The sequence below is a fragment of the Mus caroli genome, unplaced genomic scaffold (assembly GCF_978045245.1).
Source record: "Mus caroli unplaced genomic scaffold, Mus_caroli_1 scaffold_4, whole genome shotgun sequence".
NCBI classification, from domain to species: domain Eukaryota; kingdom Metazoa; phylum Chordata; class Mammalia; order Rodentia; family Muridae; genus Mus; species Mus caroli.
Window position 1 is genome coordinate 88,585,529 of NW_028227259.1, and position 18,873 is coordinate 88,604,401.

Genomic DNA, 18,873 nt, shown 5'->3' on the forward strand with positions numbered 1-18,873 from the left:
CTCAAGTAGCTAGTCCTCAATGAAAGCTGACCACATAAGTACTTGGTGAGTGGAGGACTGAATGAATGAAAATGTGCTCAAAGCTCAGCTGAGTTGTTACTTTTCTGCTCCACTTCAACATCTGGTCATGCATCCTTATAGATAAATGAGAGGTACTAGGGCTGTGGGGTGAGGCTGAAGGAGGGGGAGGGAGGGAAAACTGCAGTCAGCATAGAATATATGAGAGAATTAGAAAATTTTAAAAGTTTTCTTTTTCATAGTTTTTTGTTCTTAATTGCACATAAACATGAAAGGGTCTTACTATTTTTTTCCTTGTCTATCATTTAATTCTTCTGCCCTCTCTTCTGTTTCTATCTGCTGGGTTGTTGCTTGGAAAAGAAAAGGTGACTGGGGACCTGGCACTGTTGATGAACGCTGTTGTGTCCTTCTTTGTGGCAGGTGTCCAGTGCTGGCTATATTGTGGTGCACAGGTGCGATGCCCAGGTGAGGGAGGTATTTTAGGTGGGAAAGGGATGGTTCACTCAGTTGCTGCCACTGTCTCCCTCCCTCCTTCCTTTCTTCTTATTAAGGCAGATGTTTCATGGAGTGTAGACATTGCACTCTGGGTTCTCCTGCCTTGACTCCTGAGTGCTGAGATTATACGTTTGGGCTCGCTTCTTCATAAATTAGCAAGGTGCCTCCTTTCTTTCCTAAAAATCATTGAAATCTACATTTATCCTTAGGATTAAATAACTTCAAAGGATTGTTGTGATATTTTGAAATAATTGGAGACCTCCCTATGAGCTCTAAAATGAAGGACTGAAATTCCCTGCACTGAATAATTTGACAGTTTGTAAAGAGCTTACATACTCAAGGTACTCCCAAAGGAAAAAACAAATACCCAAATCTTCCCTCCAGCCCTTTAGCTCTAATCCTTAAGTTATTTTTATCCATTTTCACTGGGGCTTCTCAGGATAACTGAGGCATAATTGCCAGAGGTCCCATAAGTTAGATATGACGTATGTCCTTTCCATACTCTCATTAAGTTAAAGGATTAATCATAAATTGAGTCGTTATAATAAAGATTGGAGTGCCACCTACTGGCCATGTAAGATCATGGGACTTCCTTCATAAAAGCAGATACTCCACATTTGGTTTCTACCAACAGATATCAAAATAACAAAAAACAAACAAAATCTTATTTTTTTAAAACTTTAATTGATTCTTTGTGAGTTTCACATCATGCTTCCCAGTCCCACTCATCTCCCTGTCTCCTCAAATCTTTTTGACCTTGTAACATCCTCCTACCCTCAAATAAAAAGCAACAGAAGCAGACAGAGACAGAGACAGGCGGGGGGGGGGGGGAGTATAGAAAACGTCTCACCGTGGAAGCTGTACTATGTCACAGTGTGTCCCACAAAAATCCCCTCTATGCACACATCATTACTTAGAAGTGTTCATTAAAATGAGTCATTGGTTTGGTTCAAGGTCTCTGGCTTCTGTGACACCATCAATATTGGATCCTCAAGAGACTCCTAACTATCCTGTCCTTTCCCTGTGTCATGGAGTTCCTGCAGCTTTGGATCAACAGAACTGACCCTTTCACTCTTCCCAACCATTCCCAGATGATATAGATTTTGTGGTGGGCCATCTCAGAGCCCTGGATCTGGACCTGGGTGATAGCAGAGCTGGTCAGCCCACCAGATCTCTCTTGTCTGCACCACCAAGGTGAGCACTCCAGCACTGTCCTGGCTAGGCCACCCACTGCTGCCATTAGCAGGAGGCAGGGTCAGCGCTCCTGCTCTCATGCTCTCCTGGATGGCTCTCCCACACCCATGCCTCCAGAACCAGTTCTGTGATGCCCAGTCAAGTATAGGCCCACTCTCCCAAGTGCTGCAGCCTGTGAGGGACCGGACCAGCTCACCAACTCTCATGACCCTGTGGGCATCTTTCCCAAATGCCATAGGTAAGGAGGGGTTATCACCTCTGGACTTTAAGCCACCCCACAGTAGATGAGTGGCAGGGTCAGCTCTTCCATACTCACGCCTTTGAGGTCAGCCCATGTACACCCAGCCATCAGGGTCAGCTCCACTGTGCTGCCTGGGCAAGGCACAGAGCCCATTCTCCTGAGTACTGCCAGCAGTGAGAGATAGAGCTAACTTGCCATCGTGCCATATCCAGTGATGGGAAGGGCAGTTCTGTATAACCCCTGGACATCTACATGGTCCCTGGCAGCTGCCCCAACCAGGGATATCCCTGTGTTCTCTAGTGGTAATGAGCCACAGACATCAACACCAACCGCTGCCACTGCATAGCCACAGACTCAGGCATAGTCCTCAGACGTAGCGTCAGCTCAGGCTGGGACCTCACCATGACCCTATGTCAGGGCTGCCCACTTACAACAGGCTACTCCTCTCCTCATAATGCTCAAGCTGCTCCACTTCTCTTTCTCTCCCATCTGGCCACCATATACTTACACATTGTGGTGGCTCCATCTGCAGGTTGGCCATACAGCTGGCCATTCCCTCGGTACATTATTCATTATTATATATTATACTGTATCACATTACATTTAGAACATGTTTTCTGATGGAGTAAAAAAATTAAAGCTCTGTTGTTAGCTTGTTTGTTTGTTTGCTTGTTTGCTTGTTTGTTTGTTTGTTTGAGGCAGGGTCCTATGTACCCCAAGCTGATCTGAAACTCACAAAGTTACCCCTCCCATCCTCCTGACCCCACCTCCAGAATGCAGGGTCTGTGCACATACAACAGAATTAAAGTTCTGTTGTCATTTAGCATGTGCTCAGGGGTTATAAGGACTTGGGACTTGACTATCCCAACTGACATGATTTTTGCTGCTTGTCATACTAACCAGGTAATCTATTATTATCCAGATATTACCCATCTATTTTGAGGTTTGAGTTCTACAAGAATCCAAAGATGGTAACAAGAGTTTCCCCTCAAATCAGAGGACATTAAGAGATGGTGTACAAGACCACAAAAATGCATCAGCAAGTCTCCAGTTCATGTATTCTGTCATCACTCCTCTTCCTGTCCTTCTTCCTACATTAACCTAACCTGCCTCTGCCATAATTTGAAGTGGATAATCACATTTTCCACTCACTCAACAAAAGAGTCTTCATTTACCTAAATCTTTTCTTCCTATATTAACTTTAGGAGCAAAAACATAAGATATGTATCTTCCTTTGATTTCCAGTCATCTTAGTATAACTGACTTCTGCAATAGGCATTGAATGTTAAAGTCAAGTCTTTAAACCAATAGATAGATAGATAGATAGATAGATAGATAGATAGATAGATAGATAGATGATAGATAGATAGATAGATAGATAGATAGATAGATAGATAGATAGATAGATGAATAAATAAATAAAATGTAGATTTATTTTTGCCAAGGTAAATTCTCAATCCTGGCTCCTCTTGGACAAAAATAAAATGCAAATTATTAAAAATCTAATTTTGGAAATGGTATTTTATGTCTAGCTAATTAACCCTTGCAATGAATGAATGTCAGGGTTAATGGCACTTCTACTTTAGGCAAAAGAAAAGCAAGCAAGCAAAAGCTAGTCCTTGGAGATCTTGTTCTGCCATCTTGTGGTTTAATTCTCACACTGCAATGTGTTACTATAAAATGGGTTTCTATAAAATCTGGGAGGTGTATGTTGTATAGCTATGTCAGTTTACAATAGTGTATGTAAATTTGTATGTGTATGCAACACTAATACTTAAAAGATGATTGCATTTTGTTTTCAAATGCCAGATGCCCAAATGTTATGTCTCTATAACCTTCTAAAAAAAAAAAAAAAAGGAATGTTTCCCATACATTTGTTTGTAAGTTATGTGAGACAGCTGTGTATATACAGGGCTGAAATCTGCATAGCTCTTCGGAATTCTATTTATAAGCCAGTGTACTGATCCGTTTTCACAACATCAGTGACACCCTTAGAGAATTCAATCAGCACAATTAGGTCACTTAATTTGAAGATAACACATTGTGGTTCTATTCTTGACATTGTTCTTTTATTAACTTCCCTTGTATTTGTACAATTAGCCATTCCCTTTATTTTCCTCACTTCAAACTGCTAGCAAGGAAAGAGCTGAAAGAAAGCTTACTGGCAGTCCTGTGCACTGGTTCGAAATATCAGTCCTGAGGTCATGAAAATATCAATTCTTAAATTCCTTGTGCAATTTAACTTCCATCACAGTCTTAAAGTATAACCTAACTGGCACAGGACATTGAAAACAAAGATATTTCTAGGTTTTCGCATGGTTCCGTAAAGCATTACCAGAATTAATCCTTCAAAAACTGGAACTCAGTTAAAAACAAATCTATCATTTTTCTATGGAACCTCCGAATCAACAGTGGACTTACAAACACATCCATCCTTAACCAATGTTGGACGCCTGGCTTTTCTCAGACTTGGCAGCATAAATGAATTCACTAGAATAGACTTCTATTCTGCCTCAGTCGACTGTTGTATTAGTAACCTGATGGTTAGTTGTGTATTATGTCAGGTACATAAGAACCAATGACAAACCTAAGTTGAATAGAATTCTATAGGTCATTACCCTAACTCGCAGGCCTTAGGTAGGTGAGTCTTCTGGAGCTCAGGGGATTCCGTTCTACACCGGTGGCAGTTCTGTAGGTTTGAAGCTAGGTGGCCTCGCTTGGCCTCAGCTGACACGGTTGCTCTGTGCTCCATGTGCTCTCTTACTGAGTGCACTAGCTTCACTTTTATTTTTTTTCATGAAAAAGCAAACAAGCTTTTTCCACATTAAGGCTTACACTTGGAACTAGCCTGAGAGATTTTTTTTTTGTCACATGTGACTTTGCACCTTTTTTGTTGTTGTTGTTGTTTTTGTTTTGTGTTTCAAGACCGGGTTTCTCTGTATAGCCCTCGCTGTCCTGGAACTCACTTTGTAGACCAGGCTGGCCTCGAACTCAGAAATCCATCGGCCTCTGCCTCCCAAATGCTGGGATCAAGGGCGTGCGCCACCACTCCCTCGGCTGCATATGTTTTGTATTAGATATTTTCTGTATATACATTTCAAATTTCAAATGCTATCCCGAAAGTTCCCTATTACCCCCCACCCCTGCTCCCCTACCCACCCACCCTACCCACCCACTCCTGCTTCTTGGCCCTGGCATTCCCCTGTACTGGGGCATATAACGTTTGCAATACCAAGGGGCCTCTCTTCCCAGTGATGGCTGAGTAAGCCATCTACTGCTACATATGCAGCTAGAGGCACAAGCTCTGGGGGTAGAACACCGAAGATACAATTTGCAAAACACAAGAAAACCAAGAAGAGGGAAGACCAATGGGTGGATACTTCGTTCCTCCTTAGAATAGGGAACAAAATACCCATGAAAGGAGTTACAGAGACAAAGAGCTAAGACGAAAGGATGGCCTATCCAGAGACTATCCCACACTGTCACTTCTGTTGTGTCCTATTGGCCACAGTAATGGTGACCCAGAACTAGCTATCTGTAGCACAGCACTTACTTGCTCAGCTCCATAAACTAAAGCAAAGGAATCCCTGCTGGCTCTCTAAAAAGAGAAACATGCTGACTGTGGAGTTTCCTGGGTTTACCATATAATTGCTCTGCCAAATGTTCATTTATCCTCCCGCTATCATTGCCTCTCCCTCTTCTGGTGAGGAGGAAAAAAGAAAACTTTCTAAAAATATATATGGCAATGGCCTTAATCCAGTTGGGCCAAGAATACTTGCAATGTAAATGGGATCATTCAATATGCTAGCATTTTGAGCTGAGTGACAACTTGTTTAACAGACAGATTCCATGGCAGATGTATCAGGAAAGCTGCCAAGAGTGGCCTGGGTGTGAGACTAGGGGTGGGAGGAATGACAGAGACAGGGAGAAATACAGGTTGATGATCCAACAGGAAGTGATAGTGTCCTCAAAAAGGCAGACAGCTTCTGGATAATAAATATCAAGACTCAGGCATCAGTCATTAGACAAGGTCTGAAAGCCAAAGTTCATAACTGAAGGACAGAAAAGAACCCAGGGGAGCAATGTTGGCGTACAGGCCAAAACTGAGGAAATGCAGAGAAAATTCCAGGAAATGAAATTATAGGAGTGTCTTACTTCTTCTTCTTCTGTTTCTGCAATAAAGTACAGCATGCCAAATAATCCATAACAAACACAAAATAATTAGGCTCATCTAGCCAAATCAGCAGCCCACATATGGTGAGAGCCTATTTGTTGTGTCATAAGATGGCAAGGGTCGATGTCTTAGAATTTCCATTGCTGTCAAGAGACATTATGACTAAGACAACTCCTATAAAGGAAAACATTTAGTTGAGGTTGGCTTCGAGGTTTAGAGGTTTAGTGCAGTATCATCATGATAGAAACCATCTTGATCTGAAGGCTGGCTGCCACATGGCTAGGAGGAGGGTCTCAAGCCCCATCCCCCACAACAGTGATACATTTCCTCCAACAAGGCCACACCTCCTAATAGCGCCACTCCCTGGGCCAAGCATGTTCAAATCACCACTAGGGTGAGAAAACTGCACTCACACCTCAAACTCTTACAACATTCATCGGTTTAGGAAGTAAGGTTCTCTTAACCTAAATACCTACAATTAGGTCTCACCTCCCATGATTAAGGATTAAGCTTCTAACACGACTTTAGGATAGAGATGTGAATTCAAACCACACTAAGGAGAGACCCAGTACTCAAGTTAGCTCAATAAATTCAACAAATGTACGTTAAAAGCATATTTTATGCTCTTGCCACCATCATTGGGATGGCTAGTTTTATGTCAACGTAACACAAGCTTCATTAGGGAAGGACTCTCAATTGAGAAAATGATGTTAGAAGATTGGCCTGTAGGCAAGTCTGCAGTGCATTTTGTTAACAACTGATTGATGTGGGGGGTCCAGTCCATAGTGGATGGTGCTACCCATGGGCCAGTACTCCTGAATGCTGTAATAAAATGGAGCAAGGCAAGAGATGGCAACCAAAAGGCAATACTCAATGGCTCCTGCTTTCTTTCTTGTCTCTCCAGGCTACTACCTTGCTTGAGTTCCTACTTTGACTTCCCTCAGTGGTATAGTGTTACCTGGAAGAGTAAAGTAAAATAAACCCATGTGTAGTGACTATTTCTGGTTGTCAACTTGACTATATTTGGAATGAACTACAATCTAGAATTGGAAGGCTCACCAGTGACCCTAATCTGGAGGCTGGGAGATAGAGTTTCTAATCTGGATCTTGGTATGGAGATCTTGAGGCATAGTGGCTATGGATTCCAGAAGATTAAGACAGGGAGATCTCCGAGTTCAAGGTCATCTGGGGATAAAGGTGTGGTGGAACACACCTTTAATCTGGGCTACACCTTCTGCTGGAGACCATATAAAGACATTGGAAGAAGGGAGTCTCGCTCTCGCTCCTTTGCCTGCTTGCATGTGGGACTGAGTAACTGCTAGATCCTTGGACTTCCATTCACAGCTACTACTGAATCACTGTTGGGAATTGGACTGCAGACTAAGTCATCAATAAATTCCTTACTATATAGACTATCCATAAGTTCTGTGACAGTAGAGGACCCTGACTAATACACCTTGTCTCCCCCAAGTTGCTTAGGCTTGCCGTATCACGGAATAGAAATAAATCCTAAAATAGTAAAAGAAAAAATTTTAAATCATTTAATTTGGGAAGCATTTTAAAAAATAGAAAACAGACCATAACAATACAAAAAAATAGAAATTAAAATCTGCTTAGTGTTGTGGGAATGAAGGAAAAGCATTTTTGTGTGTGCTCAGGATGTTTGCCAATTTAAAAGATTAGTCAAGGAAGGCTTCAAGTAAAACCGTGCCCACAGAGCACAGACAGAAAGGAGAATGCAAAGGCCCATCTCTAACACCTGACTGTGATGAAACAGAACAGCCAGACAAGAACAAAAGCAAGGGAGACAGGCAGTAAGCATAGCCAGCCCTTCACGGCTGCTTGCCCAAAGCAGTCTTGAAGTATGTGCACAACAATGCACTGCAGCTGCAGGACCTTAAAAGTGTTTGCCTCTGGATTTTATGCCCTGGCAATCTTTGGGGTCATGGGATTTAAGTATTACAGGATGTCCTGTTCTAAGAAGAATATGAGCAAAGTCTCGGTTGCTCCAAATAGTTAACTTAGGAACCAGAACTTCTTGGTAGACTTTAGTATTTCTGACTACTATGAGAAAGAAGATAGAAAACTAGGGTCACTCAAGCTAACTTGCCCTCTGTGTGAGAGGTGATGAGACTGTACAGGTGGCCACTGAGGAGAGATGCTAGAAGCTGAGCAGATTCTAAGACATGAAAACAAGCCATTGTGGCTTAGACAGAGTAAACATGGGCAGATATCTGACTTTAGGGTACATTGGAAAGTCTCTTTTAAGGATTTGAATCTTTTATTTAGGGCAATATAGAAAGGTAGATGTGGCCTAGAACTCACTATGTAGCCAAGGGTGACCTTAAACTTCTGATTCTCCTGCCTCCAACTCTGGAGTGCTGGAATTACAATTGTGTGCAACCAAGTTTGGTTTTATGTGGTGCTAAAGATTAAATTCCAGACTTTGTCCAGGCTAGGCCAGTACTTTTACCAGCTGAGCTAACCCAATAGCACATACTAACCTTTATTGAGCTGAGTTCACCAGCTCTATCTAAATATTATCTATTCACTCTCCATTTCCTTTCTCATTATACTTTTTAATTGCCACAACCAAAAATTTTATAATTGGGGCTGGAAAGATGGCTCAGAGGTTAAGAGCACTGGCTGCTCTTCCAGAGGTCCTGAGTTCAATTCCCAGCAACAACATGGAAGCTCACAACCATCTGTAACAGAATCCAATGGCCTCTTCTGGTGTGTCTGAAGACAGCTAGTGTACTCATATACATAACGTAATTAAATACATCTTTTAAAAAATTATAATTGTAAATAAATATCAATGATAGGCACCACACACATATCCTGTATGTATATGTATATGTACATGTATATATGTGTGTATATATACATATATATACATATGTATATAAACACAAATATGCATATATGTGCACATATGTACACACACACACACACATATATATAGCAGGACTTTCTGGACCCAGCAGCAGTTAAATAATGCCATGGAGACTTATTAATATTATACCTTAGGACTATAATATTTATAATATTTATCTAGCTGGCCAGACTCCAGCTAGCTCAATCTAATTGACCCAATTATTCTAGCCCTCCATCCCACCACGGGGCTAGTTCTTTACCTCTCTTTGCTCTTGTTCACTTCCAGCCACCTCCACAGCCAGCTGGCAAATCTCCTGTTTCTCAATTCTTTGCCCAGAGACCCTGTCTCTGGCTGGAAGCTCTTCCCTCTACTTCCTGTCTAGCTATTGTTCATCAGATCTTTATTAAAGCAAATTAACAAGGACGGAAGGATGTTTACAAAGCATGAGGCCAGTGATGGCCACAAGGACATCAATGCCAAGACCTGGCTAATACTCAGCTCTCTGCTTGTTTAGCGATCAACAATTGAATATAGTCATACAATGTACCCCAACATTTACATTTATAGAAAATTTTCATTTTATGCACAGCAAACATAACATACTTAGCAGCAATATGAATTTTACATGTGGGGACTTTGCAGTTTTCAAAACACTGAAGATGTTCTTGTACTAGATATGGTGCCATGTGCCTAAAATTCCCAGAGGCTGAAGAAAAACGATTAAGAGTTTGGTTACATAAGACACTCTCTCAAAATAACTGATGTGTGAGTATATGTATGGGTACTTGCCACATAAAAAATCTTTTCTTCTTAATCTAGTCTAAATTGTCTTCCCAGATCATGCACTTTTCTTCATGTCCCAAAAAGTATTTGCAGAGATATAAACTGTCATTTATGCATACCTTCAAGTATGCAGTCTTTCTCTATTAAACTTCTAGTTTTAGTTGAACACGTTCACCTTTTTTTTTTCTTCTATTCAGTGGGAAGAGGGGCTCTAGATGACCTCAATGGGCATAACCTGTGCAGCTTGACCATCCACCTCCCAGTGAAATTAATCATCTCTCCATTATGATCCCTGACCCTCAGTTTTCTAAAATGACTAACTGGATGGATGAATGTTTTCTAAATAGTCCTTAACAAAATACTTACAAGGCAAACTTTAAATATTTCATTAAGCACTTCATGAGGTTCCTATTTTAGCATCATTTACAAGGTCCAGTTAAGGACTGGAGAGATGGCTCAGCAGTTAAGAGCACTGACTGCTCTTTCAGAAGTCCTGAGTTCAATTCCCAGCAACCACATGGTGACTCACAATCAACTGTAATGAGGTCTGATGCCTTCTTCTGGTGTGTCTGAAGACAGCTACAGTGTTTTCATATATATATGTGTGTGTGTGTGTGTGTGTATGTGTGTGTGTGTGTATATATATGTATGTATATATATATATATATATTTAAAAAAAAAAAGGTCCAGTTAAGTTTAATAATCACAGAGCAGACAGCTTGTGAGCATGCACAGCATACACAGGATACCTAACCCCAAGGCATCCGGTACCCTCTCCTGAAAAATCGAAAACTCATTTTGGCTGTCGTGTCATTGGTTCTAAATTGAACTAAAAGGGGAAAGGTTTAAAAACTAAGAATTGTATCTTTTGTAAAATATCTTGCTATGCTCTAATATTTCCACTAGTTTTATTTATGATTGTAAACACAGTAAGGTATGAGGACATGGTCAAGAGAAAGACAGATGGTATGCACCACCTTGCAGAACTGTGATAGAGGGCCTTTCACTTCAGGTCCATCCCGTTTCCTGGATTGTTCTTAGACGTGACTTTGTGCCTCCTGTGTTAAACATTCACAATCAATTTACAAGATGTGTTTATTTTTGTTGAATATCAGATCGCAGCTATAGACCCAATCTGGTGAGAGGATCTGCTGAGGGATGTACCCTGAATCTGGAGATGGTTTCTGCCTTGCTTCATACTTTCCAAGATATAAGCCACCGTCTATGACAATATTAAAGTTGGTCTGTCCTGGGAAAGGGCTGTCTTGTTAATATTTACTATGTGCTTACTGACATTTATTTACATGGTTTTTTTTTAATCAAACAAGCTTCCCTAGACGATTGCTCTTTGTTACATTTGTGTATATAAGTACACTGAAACTGAAGTCAGGTTGTCTGCAGCATCAGACTGCAGTTCACCCCACTCTTTCAGGGCCTCAGATCCCAGGTCCAGCAGACGAGATCTGCAGACAACAGAAGTCGACAGTAGGCATTATTATAAAGTATTAGCACTGATGTTAAACGGGAAAAGATGACTTCTTTTTAGTGTCAGTTGGGATGTAGTGCAATTACTACACTACTTAACTAGTATGCATGAAAGTGAGTTCAATCCTGTCCTAGTTAGGGTTACATTGCTGTGATGAAACATCACGACCAAAGCAACTTGAGAAGGAAAGGGTTTATTTTGCTCACAGTTCATCATCAAAAGCTGTGAGTACAGAAACTCAAGCAGGGCAGGAAACTGCAGGCAGGAGCTAAGGTCATAGAGGAATATTGCCTACTGGGTATTTCATCGGCTTCATCCAGTACAAACATCTTGATATATTTGGGGGACAGGTATCTCCAGTTAAGCTTATCAAACACCCGGCCAGAAGTGTCCACGATGATATGGGGAGCTTCCATTTGCAGCTTCTGCATCTCAGCACACACATTGGTGCCCCCAATACAGGCACAACAAGAGGCACCCATGTAGTCTCTTAATGCCATAACCACCTTTTGTATATCAGTGCCCAGATGCTTGCTTCACAGTAATCACTAGGCTTGAATAGTATATCAGAGTAGTGTCAGGATTTTATGTGCCCTAGGCATGAAACAGCTTTGGCCACCAAGCCAGGCATCAAGCTAGGATGAACAGAGGACTGCCATGTGCTCTACCCCTGACTGATATAAGAACACCACCACAAACAAGGTGCCACTTTGTGTTTTTTAATTTTTAATATTATGAAAGCAATACCAACAAAACAGTCATCACTAAACACAGTATTTACACTCAAGGAAAAAATCAAAAGATACATACAAGATTATGAAATGTTTAACAAGGAGTATGAAATGATTAACTAATGCAAAACTAAACAAAAATTTTACTTTAAAATAATCAGTTATTAAAATTTACATATAAACATATTTTATATACATACACATTTATTTCACCTTTTTATCTGAGTAAAAAGAAGACTACTTTCCACATTCAAGAGGTTTTTAATGTTGTAATGATTACCTAAAAGTGAAGTAACAAGAAAATATAATTATTTCAAGTAGCAAAAAGATATATTTGCCCCCACAAGAATCATTTCTTTTTGAGTATTCACCACTTAACACATACAAGTATACAATATGAAACAGAAACAGTTATCTAACTTAAAGTAACTGATTTAACTGCATGACTCCAAAGACACAAAGTTAATCGCCAGCTACTGATTCAGTGAGAATCTGAAAAAACATAAATTTCCTATCACTGTATTACAAAGGCAGAGTTAAATTAGACATGTGTGCAAGAAGAGAAAAACATTCTGAAACCAATCTTTAAATAGTCTTTAAAAATGCCGTGGGCTCCTATAAACCAGACACCCATACACAGGTAAGGATAAAATAATTTTTAAAGCCAAATGCTGTTTTTAATTGATTAGTAATTTTAACAGACTGTCAGATAGTGTCACATATGACAGGTTTACTTGCATGAAATATCACTGTGCCTTTCTCTATATAAAGTCGATATCCATGAAGACCTATAGAGTATGGGGCTGGTGATGCACTCACTGAGCACTTGCCCCGCAATAAGAAAAGGATCTCAGTTCAATTCCCAGCACCACAACAAGACAGAGGTACAAACAGCTAAAATATTCATCCAATGTGTACTCTATAAATGTGGAACCTTCTCTCTCTTTTCCATTTATTTATGTTAAATTTAAAAAGCTATACTTGGGGCTGGTGAGATGGCTCAGTGGGTAAGAGCACCCGACTGCTCTTCCGAAGGTCCAGAGTTCAAATCCCAGCAACCACATGGTGGCTCACAACCATCCGTAACGAGATCTGGCGCCCTCTTCTGGAGTGTCTGAAGACAGCTACAGTGTACTTACATATAATGAATAAATAAATCTTTAAAAAAAAAAAAAGCTATACTTGGTACCACAGTACACTGTTAATCTTATTTACTCAATGAAAGAATAAACAAGCAAATAAATTAAACTACCTATTACCAAAGACTTGTAATCTTTCATGCTATGCTGGTCAAAATTAAAGGGCTATAAAATGTCATAGGAAATACCACTGCAGAAATAACTTCCCATATAGCTTGAAATGTAGCACAACTTCTACTCAACATTTTTATTATTTAGCAATAAAGTTGTCTGAATTTCACACATCAAAAACTAATATACTTCCTTAATGAAAGGAAACTATACTGAACTGCTTTGGCATCAGTAACATGGTAGTCTATTTTGACCACTGTAGCTTTTACATGAACGGAACTATACACTAACACTGACACTGAAACAATATGAATCTAAAGGATGCTTTAGTAGTTCTTACCTGAAGGAACATAGAATGAATCCCCAGTAGTTATCTTATAAGGTGTTTCATGTAATGTACATAAAAGGTCACCAAAGTTAACATAAAAAACCTATAAAATTAAAAATAAAAATCTCATTTCAAATTGAACCACAATTATAATACAGAAATCCTTCAATGAAATACAGCCGGCAAAATAACTCTTCATAGATGTTTGCATTTTAATTTGCAGAACTTGGAAATACACCTTATGTGGCAAAAGGAACTTGGAAGAGGGAGTAATCCTTAATTTTAACTAAACCCAACCTAATCACACAAACCTTAAAGAGAAACTCCACCCAACCTACCTCATACACAGCCTCAAAACAAACACACACACACACACAGCAGGGAGGAAAAGAGAGGGGGTAGGGGCGAGGAAGAGAAAACCGAGGCAAAGAGAGTAGTAATTTTTTTCTTTTTTTTTTTTTTTGTAATTTTATTTTTAATTAGGTATTTTCTTCATTTACATTTCCAATGCTATCCCAAAAGTCCCCCATGCCCCTCCCCCACTCCCCTACCCACCCACTCCCACTTCTTGGCCCTGGCGTTCCCCTGTACTGAGGCATATAAAGTTTGCAAGACCAATGGGCCTCTCTTTTCACTGATGGCCGACTAGGCCATCTTCTGATACATATGCAGCTAGAGACCCGAGCTCCGGGTGGTACTGGTTAATTCATAATGTTGTTCCACCAATAGGGTTGCAGATCCCTTTAGAGCAATTTTAACCAAAAGGCTTTTGCACTGTTGCTGGTGGTAAGGACAAATGGCCACAAGCTGAGGAACATAGGCTATTTCTAAAAGCTCCAACATTCAGAGAAAAACTGAGCACAACAGTTCCATAACCACACGGGAACTAAATTCTCCCAACAATATCAACAAACAGATTCATCCTTAGAAAAGAAAAGAAGTTGTCAGGGTCTTCATTCCTGACCTGTAATCTAATACAGCCAAGCCTGCCACCTGTAACAAGCCAAAATAAGGTAGAGGCCACTACTTAAACCACTAGTATGTGGTACTTTGTTAGGGCAATAGAAAAATAAAATAAAAAACTCTAACTTTTGCTCTAATTTTGTTCATTCAATGTCATGACAAGTCAGAACCACTTTAGCAGTAAACTTTTCTTTAAAAAAAATGTTATACATGCTTCTTAAAAGATTATGTGTTTTCTGGCAACACAGTTCTCAAACAGAATGATGAACCAAAGATAAGAAGCCAAATCCCTGTTGTGAGTAGGGAGGAATGACAAAACAAAGTAAAAGTCACATATTTAAACATCAAGGTTAAGAAAGAACTAGGGCCAGCCTGTGGTGGTACACACCTTTAATCCCAGCACTGTGGAGGCAGAGGCACGTGAACCTCTGAGTTCATGGCCAGTGTGATCTAGAGTGAGTTCCAGGACAGCCAGCGCTACACAGAGAAACCCTGTCTCAATGATGCTCCCCATTCCTCACCAAAAACAGAGAGGGCTTTCAGCTGTGTTAGCTTCAAATTCGAGGATGGCGAACTTCACAATTTATTCATATGTAGGCATACTATTAATAATCTTTTTTGAAACAACAAAAATAAATGTGAAGTCTGTCCTGCAAACCTTAGGGTGTGCCTACTACTGTGTTTATCAGCAAATTTCATACTTTCAATTTTTTTTGACAGTGTCAAACAATGTTTTATTTTTATTTTTATTTTATTTAATCTTTTTTTTTTTTGCACTCCAAATTTTATCCCCTTCCCAGTCCACCCTCTGTTCCCCATCCCATACTTCCTCCCCACCCTGTCTTCACAAGGATGTCCCTACCCCCAACCCCCACCCTACCAGACCTCTCCACTCCCTGGAGACTCCAGTCTCTTTGAGGGTTAAGTGCATCTTCTCTGATCCCAGACCCAGCAGTCCCCTGCTGTTTATGTATTGGGAGCCTCATATCAGTCAATTTGATGATATTAGTGTGGAGCCCATCATGAAAGAAATTTAGTTACACCAGAATGTCCTCTCCCTTTCTGTCTCTCCCCTTCCTCTTCTCCATCCCTCTCTCCCCTCTACTCTCCATTTCTCCCCATTTCTCTCCTCCTGAAGGAAAGTATGCCTTCAACAAACACATTTCAGACTCCAAAACTGAGAAATAAATGTTCATTTTTGGAAACACTAAATCTATAGTACTATTATTAAACTAAGGAAACAAATGTCAGAGTAAGTTAGAACCTAGCTTATTACTGATAGTTATCCTTTACTATTAAGTATAGAGCTTAGCTCTCCAAGAGCACATGTGTCTTGTTCATTTACTTATGCCTCATGTGGACAGAGGTGCTGTTTCAGTGGCTTTTCACAGCTGACGAATGCAGGAACAGAAGTTAGGTAACTTTCAAAAGTCAATGTAATGACTGGGATTAGAATCAGGGAGTGTGACTCTGTAATTTATATTCTCAACCCCTATAGAAGGATAGCTCTCTAAATAGAAAAATACTCCTCAAAGATTCTGAAGGTCTACTTTTAACTAAAAAAAAATTTTAAAAATTTGTATGTCATTTAAACACATGCCTCAAGCAGAAAAGGCAGATTTAGACAGTCTTGCATATATTTCTAGATCATTTTCCTTATCTAATTAGCTTGAATCTCTAAGAATACCTCTTCTCATTTTGCCAGCATTTGAGAAAATCTTAATTTAAAATGAGAAATAGCTCTACATAGACATTTTTCGAATGAGAACATACAAATAGCTAATATTTGACTATCAGAATGCCAAACTAATCAATAGGGAAATAAAATTACAAGCTATCTATCACCTTATTCCATGAAGAATGATTATTATCAAATAACTAAAGATAAAAATACTGGTAAGATTACAGAGAAAGGTGAACATTTCTATCCCATTGGCACAACTGTAATTGTGCTACCCTATAGAAAATATCACAGAGATCCCTCAGGAGGGAGGAGGGTGGGAATTAACCCCACAGCTACAATATGATCCCTGCACTGAATATATACTGAATATATAAGAAAGAAAATCTTATCACTTGTGTCATCAAATAAAACTAGAGCTCCTTATGTTATGTAAAATAAGCCAAACACACACAAGCTCGAATGCACACAACACTCCAGGAATATTGAGTTACTCTCAATGAGTACTAAGTCACAGGTAGACAAATGGAAACAAAGTTCTGAAACACAATAAGAATAAACAGAAAAGAATACTATGCATATTTTTAAAGCAGTAAGAAACATTTTTTAAAATGTTGTCCTATTTTTTTAGATTAAATTACATCATTTCTCCTTTCCCTTCACTCACTTCAAACCCTCCCTTTTATTATCCCTCCTTGCCCTCTTTCAAACTCATGTCTTCCTTTTCCTTTCTTATTCCATGCAAATATGTATATTATATACATATATGTAACAGTAATTGATTAATCTGATCTAATTACCCAGAGGCGGCAGCCCAAGTTCCTCGCTACTAGCCCCAACATGAGTATTGGCTAACTTCCAACAGATTTACTAAGTGGAAGATTTCGTTGTGCAGTGTAATTATGAGATTTCACTCCCAAGTAAACAGAATTTTAACATATCATCAGTTGTACTTCAGAGAAACAGAAGTAAGTGGAGACGTATACCCACCAATATATCTTGGCCAACATGCTGTTTTCCTTTCTCTTCATAGGGTCCTAAAACCAATTTTCCAGTAGAAAAAAATATTGTATCCAATGTTTTAAAAACTTTCAAACCATGATGCTCAACAAAAAAGCGGTATGTATCTCGTGGTCTTATAAGATCTAGGGGAAAAATAAAAAATAATACACATATTATCTGTATTAATAGGCAGGCAGATAGAAGATCTCTGACTCTGGAAATAGAATGCTGAAGGTCACATTCAGCCTGGACTATAAGCTGCATGATTCTCGACTAGTGAATCTCTCCCCCTAAGCCTTGATTTCCTTCTTTTAAAAGGTGTGTATTAAACAGATTCTGTGACTGCATGAGAAGGGAAGAATGACTGGCACAAGCTAAACACTCTGTGATTTATCTCACTGTAGCACTAATGCTACCATGGAAACTAATATTAGGGGGACACGATAATGAGCTCCATGTCTTTACAAAGCTTAACATGATCCAAAATAAAAATGTATCATCACAATGACGAGTGGGGTCTTGTTCATTTGATGATTAACCAGAAACATTTCTACTTAGTTAAGTAAACACTACAAAAAAGCAAAATATAAGGTTTGGCTAAATAATCACTGTCTCATTTCAGGTTTCCTTTGTACTTAGGAACTTTCCAAGCCTCTTAATACATTATCATCAGCTTCTGGTCTACATTACTAGATATTTGACAATGTTAAGGGTCACATTATACAATGCAATAAAGAAAATGCATAACTATTAAAACAGATAAAGTTAAAAGCAAACACCTTTAACACTAGCACTCGAGAGACAGAGGCAGACAGATGAGTTCCAGCCCAGCCTACTCTACAGAGTGAGCCCAGGCACCAAGGGCCGCACAGAGAAACCCTGTCTTGCGAAGTGGGGGTTCACACAGAGCAACAAAATTTTGAAAACAAAATTTTTCTAGCCTGGAAAAGCTCAAATTATGTTTTCACACTGAACCATCCTTTCTGTATTTTACCCTCACTGCCTTGTAAATAAATGTATCAAGAGAGAATAACTGTTAAGAGTTTACCTAAAGATGATAAATGTAAAATAGTTCATAGAAAAAGTTAAGTGGCAATACCATCAGTGACCTGTAGGTTAACCAACCTGTTTGACTTGGAGGAATAGTTTCTGTGCTCTGAACAAAAATCCCCCCAGAGGCTCATAAAGCTCATATATTTGAATGCTTAGTCACCCGGGAGTGACAGTATTTGAAAATTAGGAGGTGTGGCCTTGTTGGAGGAAGTGTGTTTGGGGGGGCCTTAAGCTTCAAAAACCAATGCCAATGCCAATGCCTGTATCTCTCTTTGCCTGCAGATCAGGATGTAGGCTCTTAACTTCTCCAGCACCATGCCTGCCAGCCTTGCTGCCATGCTTGCCACCATGATAATGGCCTAGCCTATAAAACTGTTAGCAAGCCCCCAACTGAATGCTCATTTATAACAGCTATCTAGGGTATGGTGTCTCTCCACAGTCACATTCCTTTCAGTTAGTAAGAGAAATGCTTCCTCTATGTAAATACTGCTTTATCAGCAAACACTCAAGAACACCCTAAACCCCTAGACTACTATATTCCTTAGAATTATATATAGCCTCTCAGAAACTAAGTGCTTACCGACTATGTAATACAG

General features: G+C 39.7%; 1 protein-coding gene across 2 annotated transcripts in view; it reads right to left on the reverse strand.

Annotated features, from left to right (window-relative positions):
* Positions 1-11,964: 11,964 nt before the first annotated feature.
* Positions 11,965-18,873, reverse strand: part of Cenpc (centromere protein C) — a 78,809-nt gene continuing 71,900 nt past the window's right edge. The window contains exons 17-19 of one of the 2 annotated variants that reach the window (XM_085836804.1): positions 17,213-17,367; positions 13,591-13,681; positions 11,965-12,280 (exon numbers count right to left, since the gene is read on the reverse strand). In XM_085836804.1, the coding sequence (XP_085692930.1) occupies positions 12,210-12,280; positions 13,591-13,681; positions 17,213-17,367 (317 nt within the window). In that variant the 3' untranslated portion in view covers positions 11,965-12,209. The remainder of the gene's footprint in view (positions 12,281-13,590; positions 13,682-17,212; positions 17,368-18,873) is intronic. The other variant, XM_085836805.1, reaches the window with a different exon arrangement.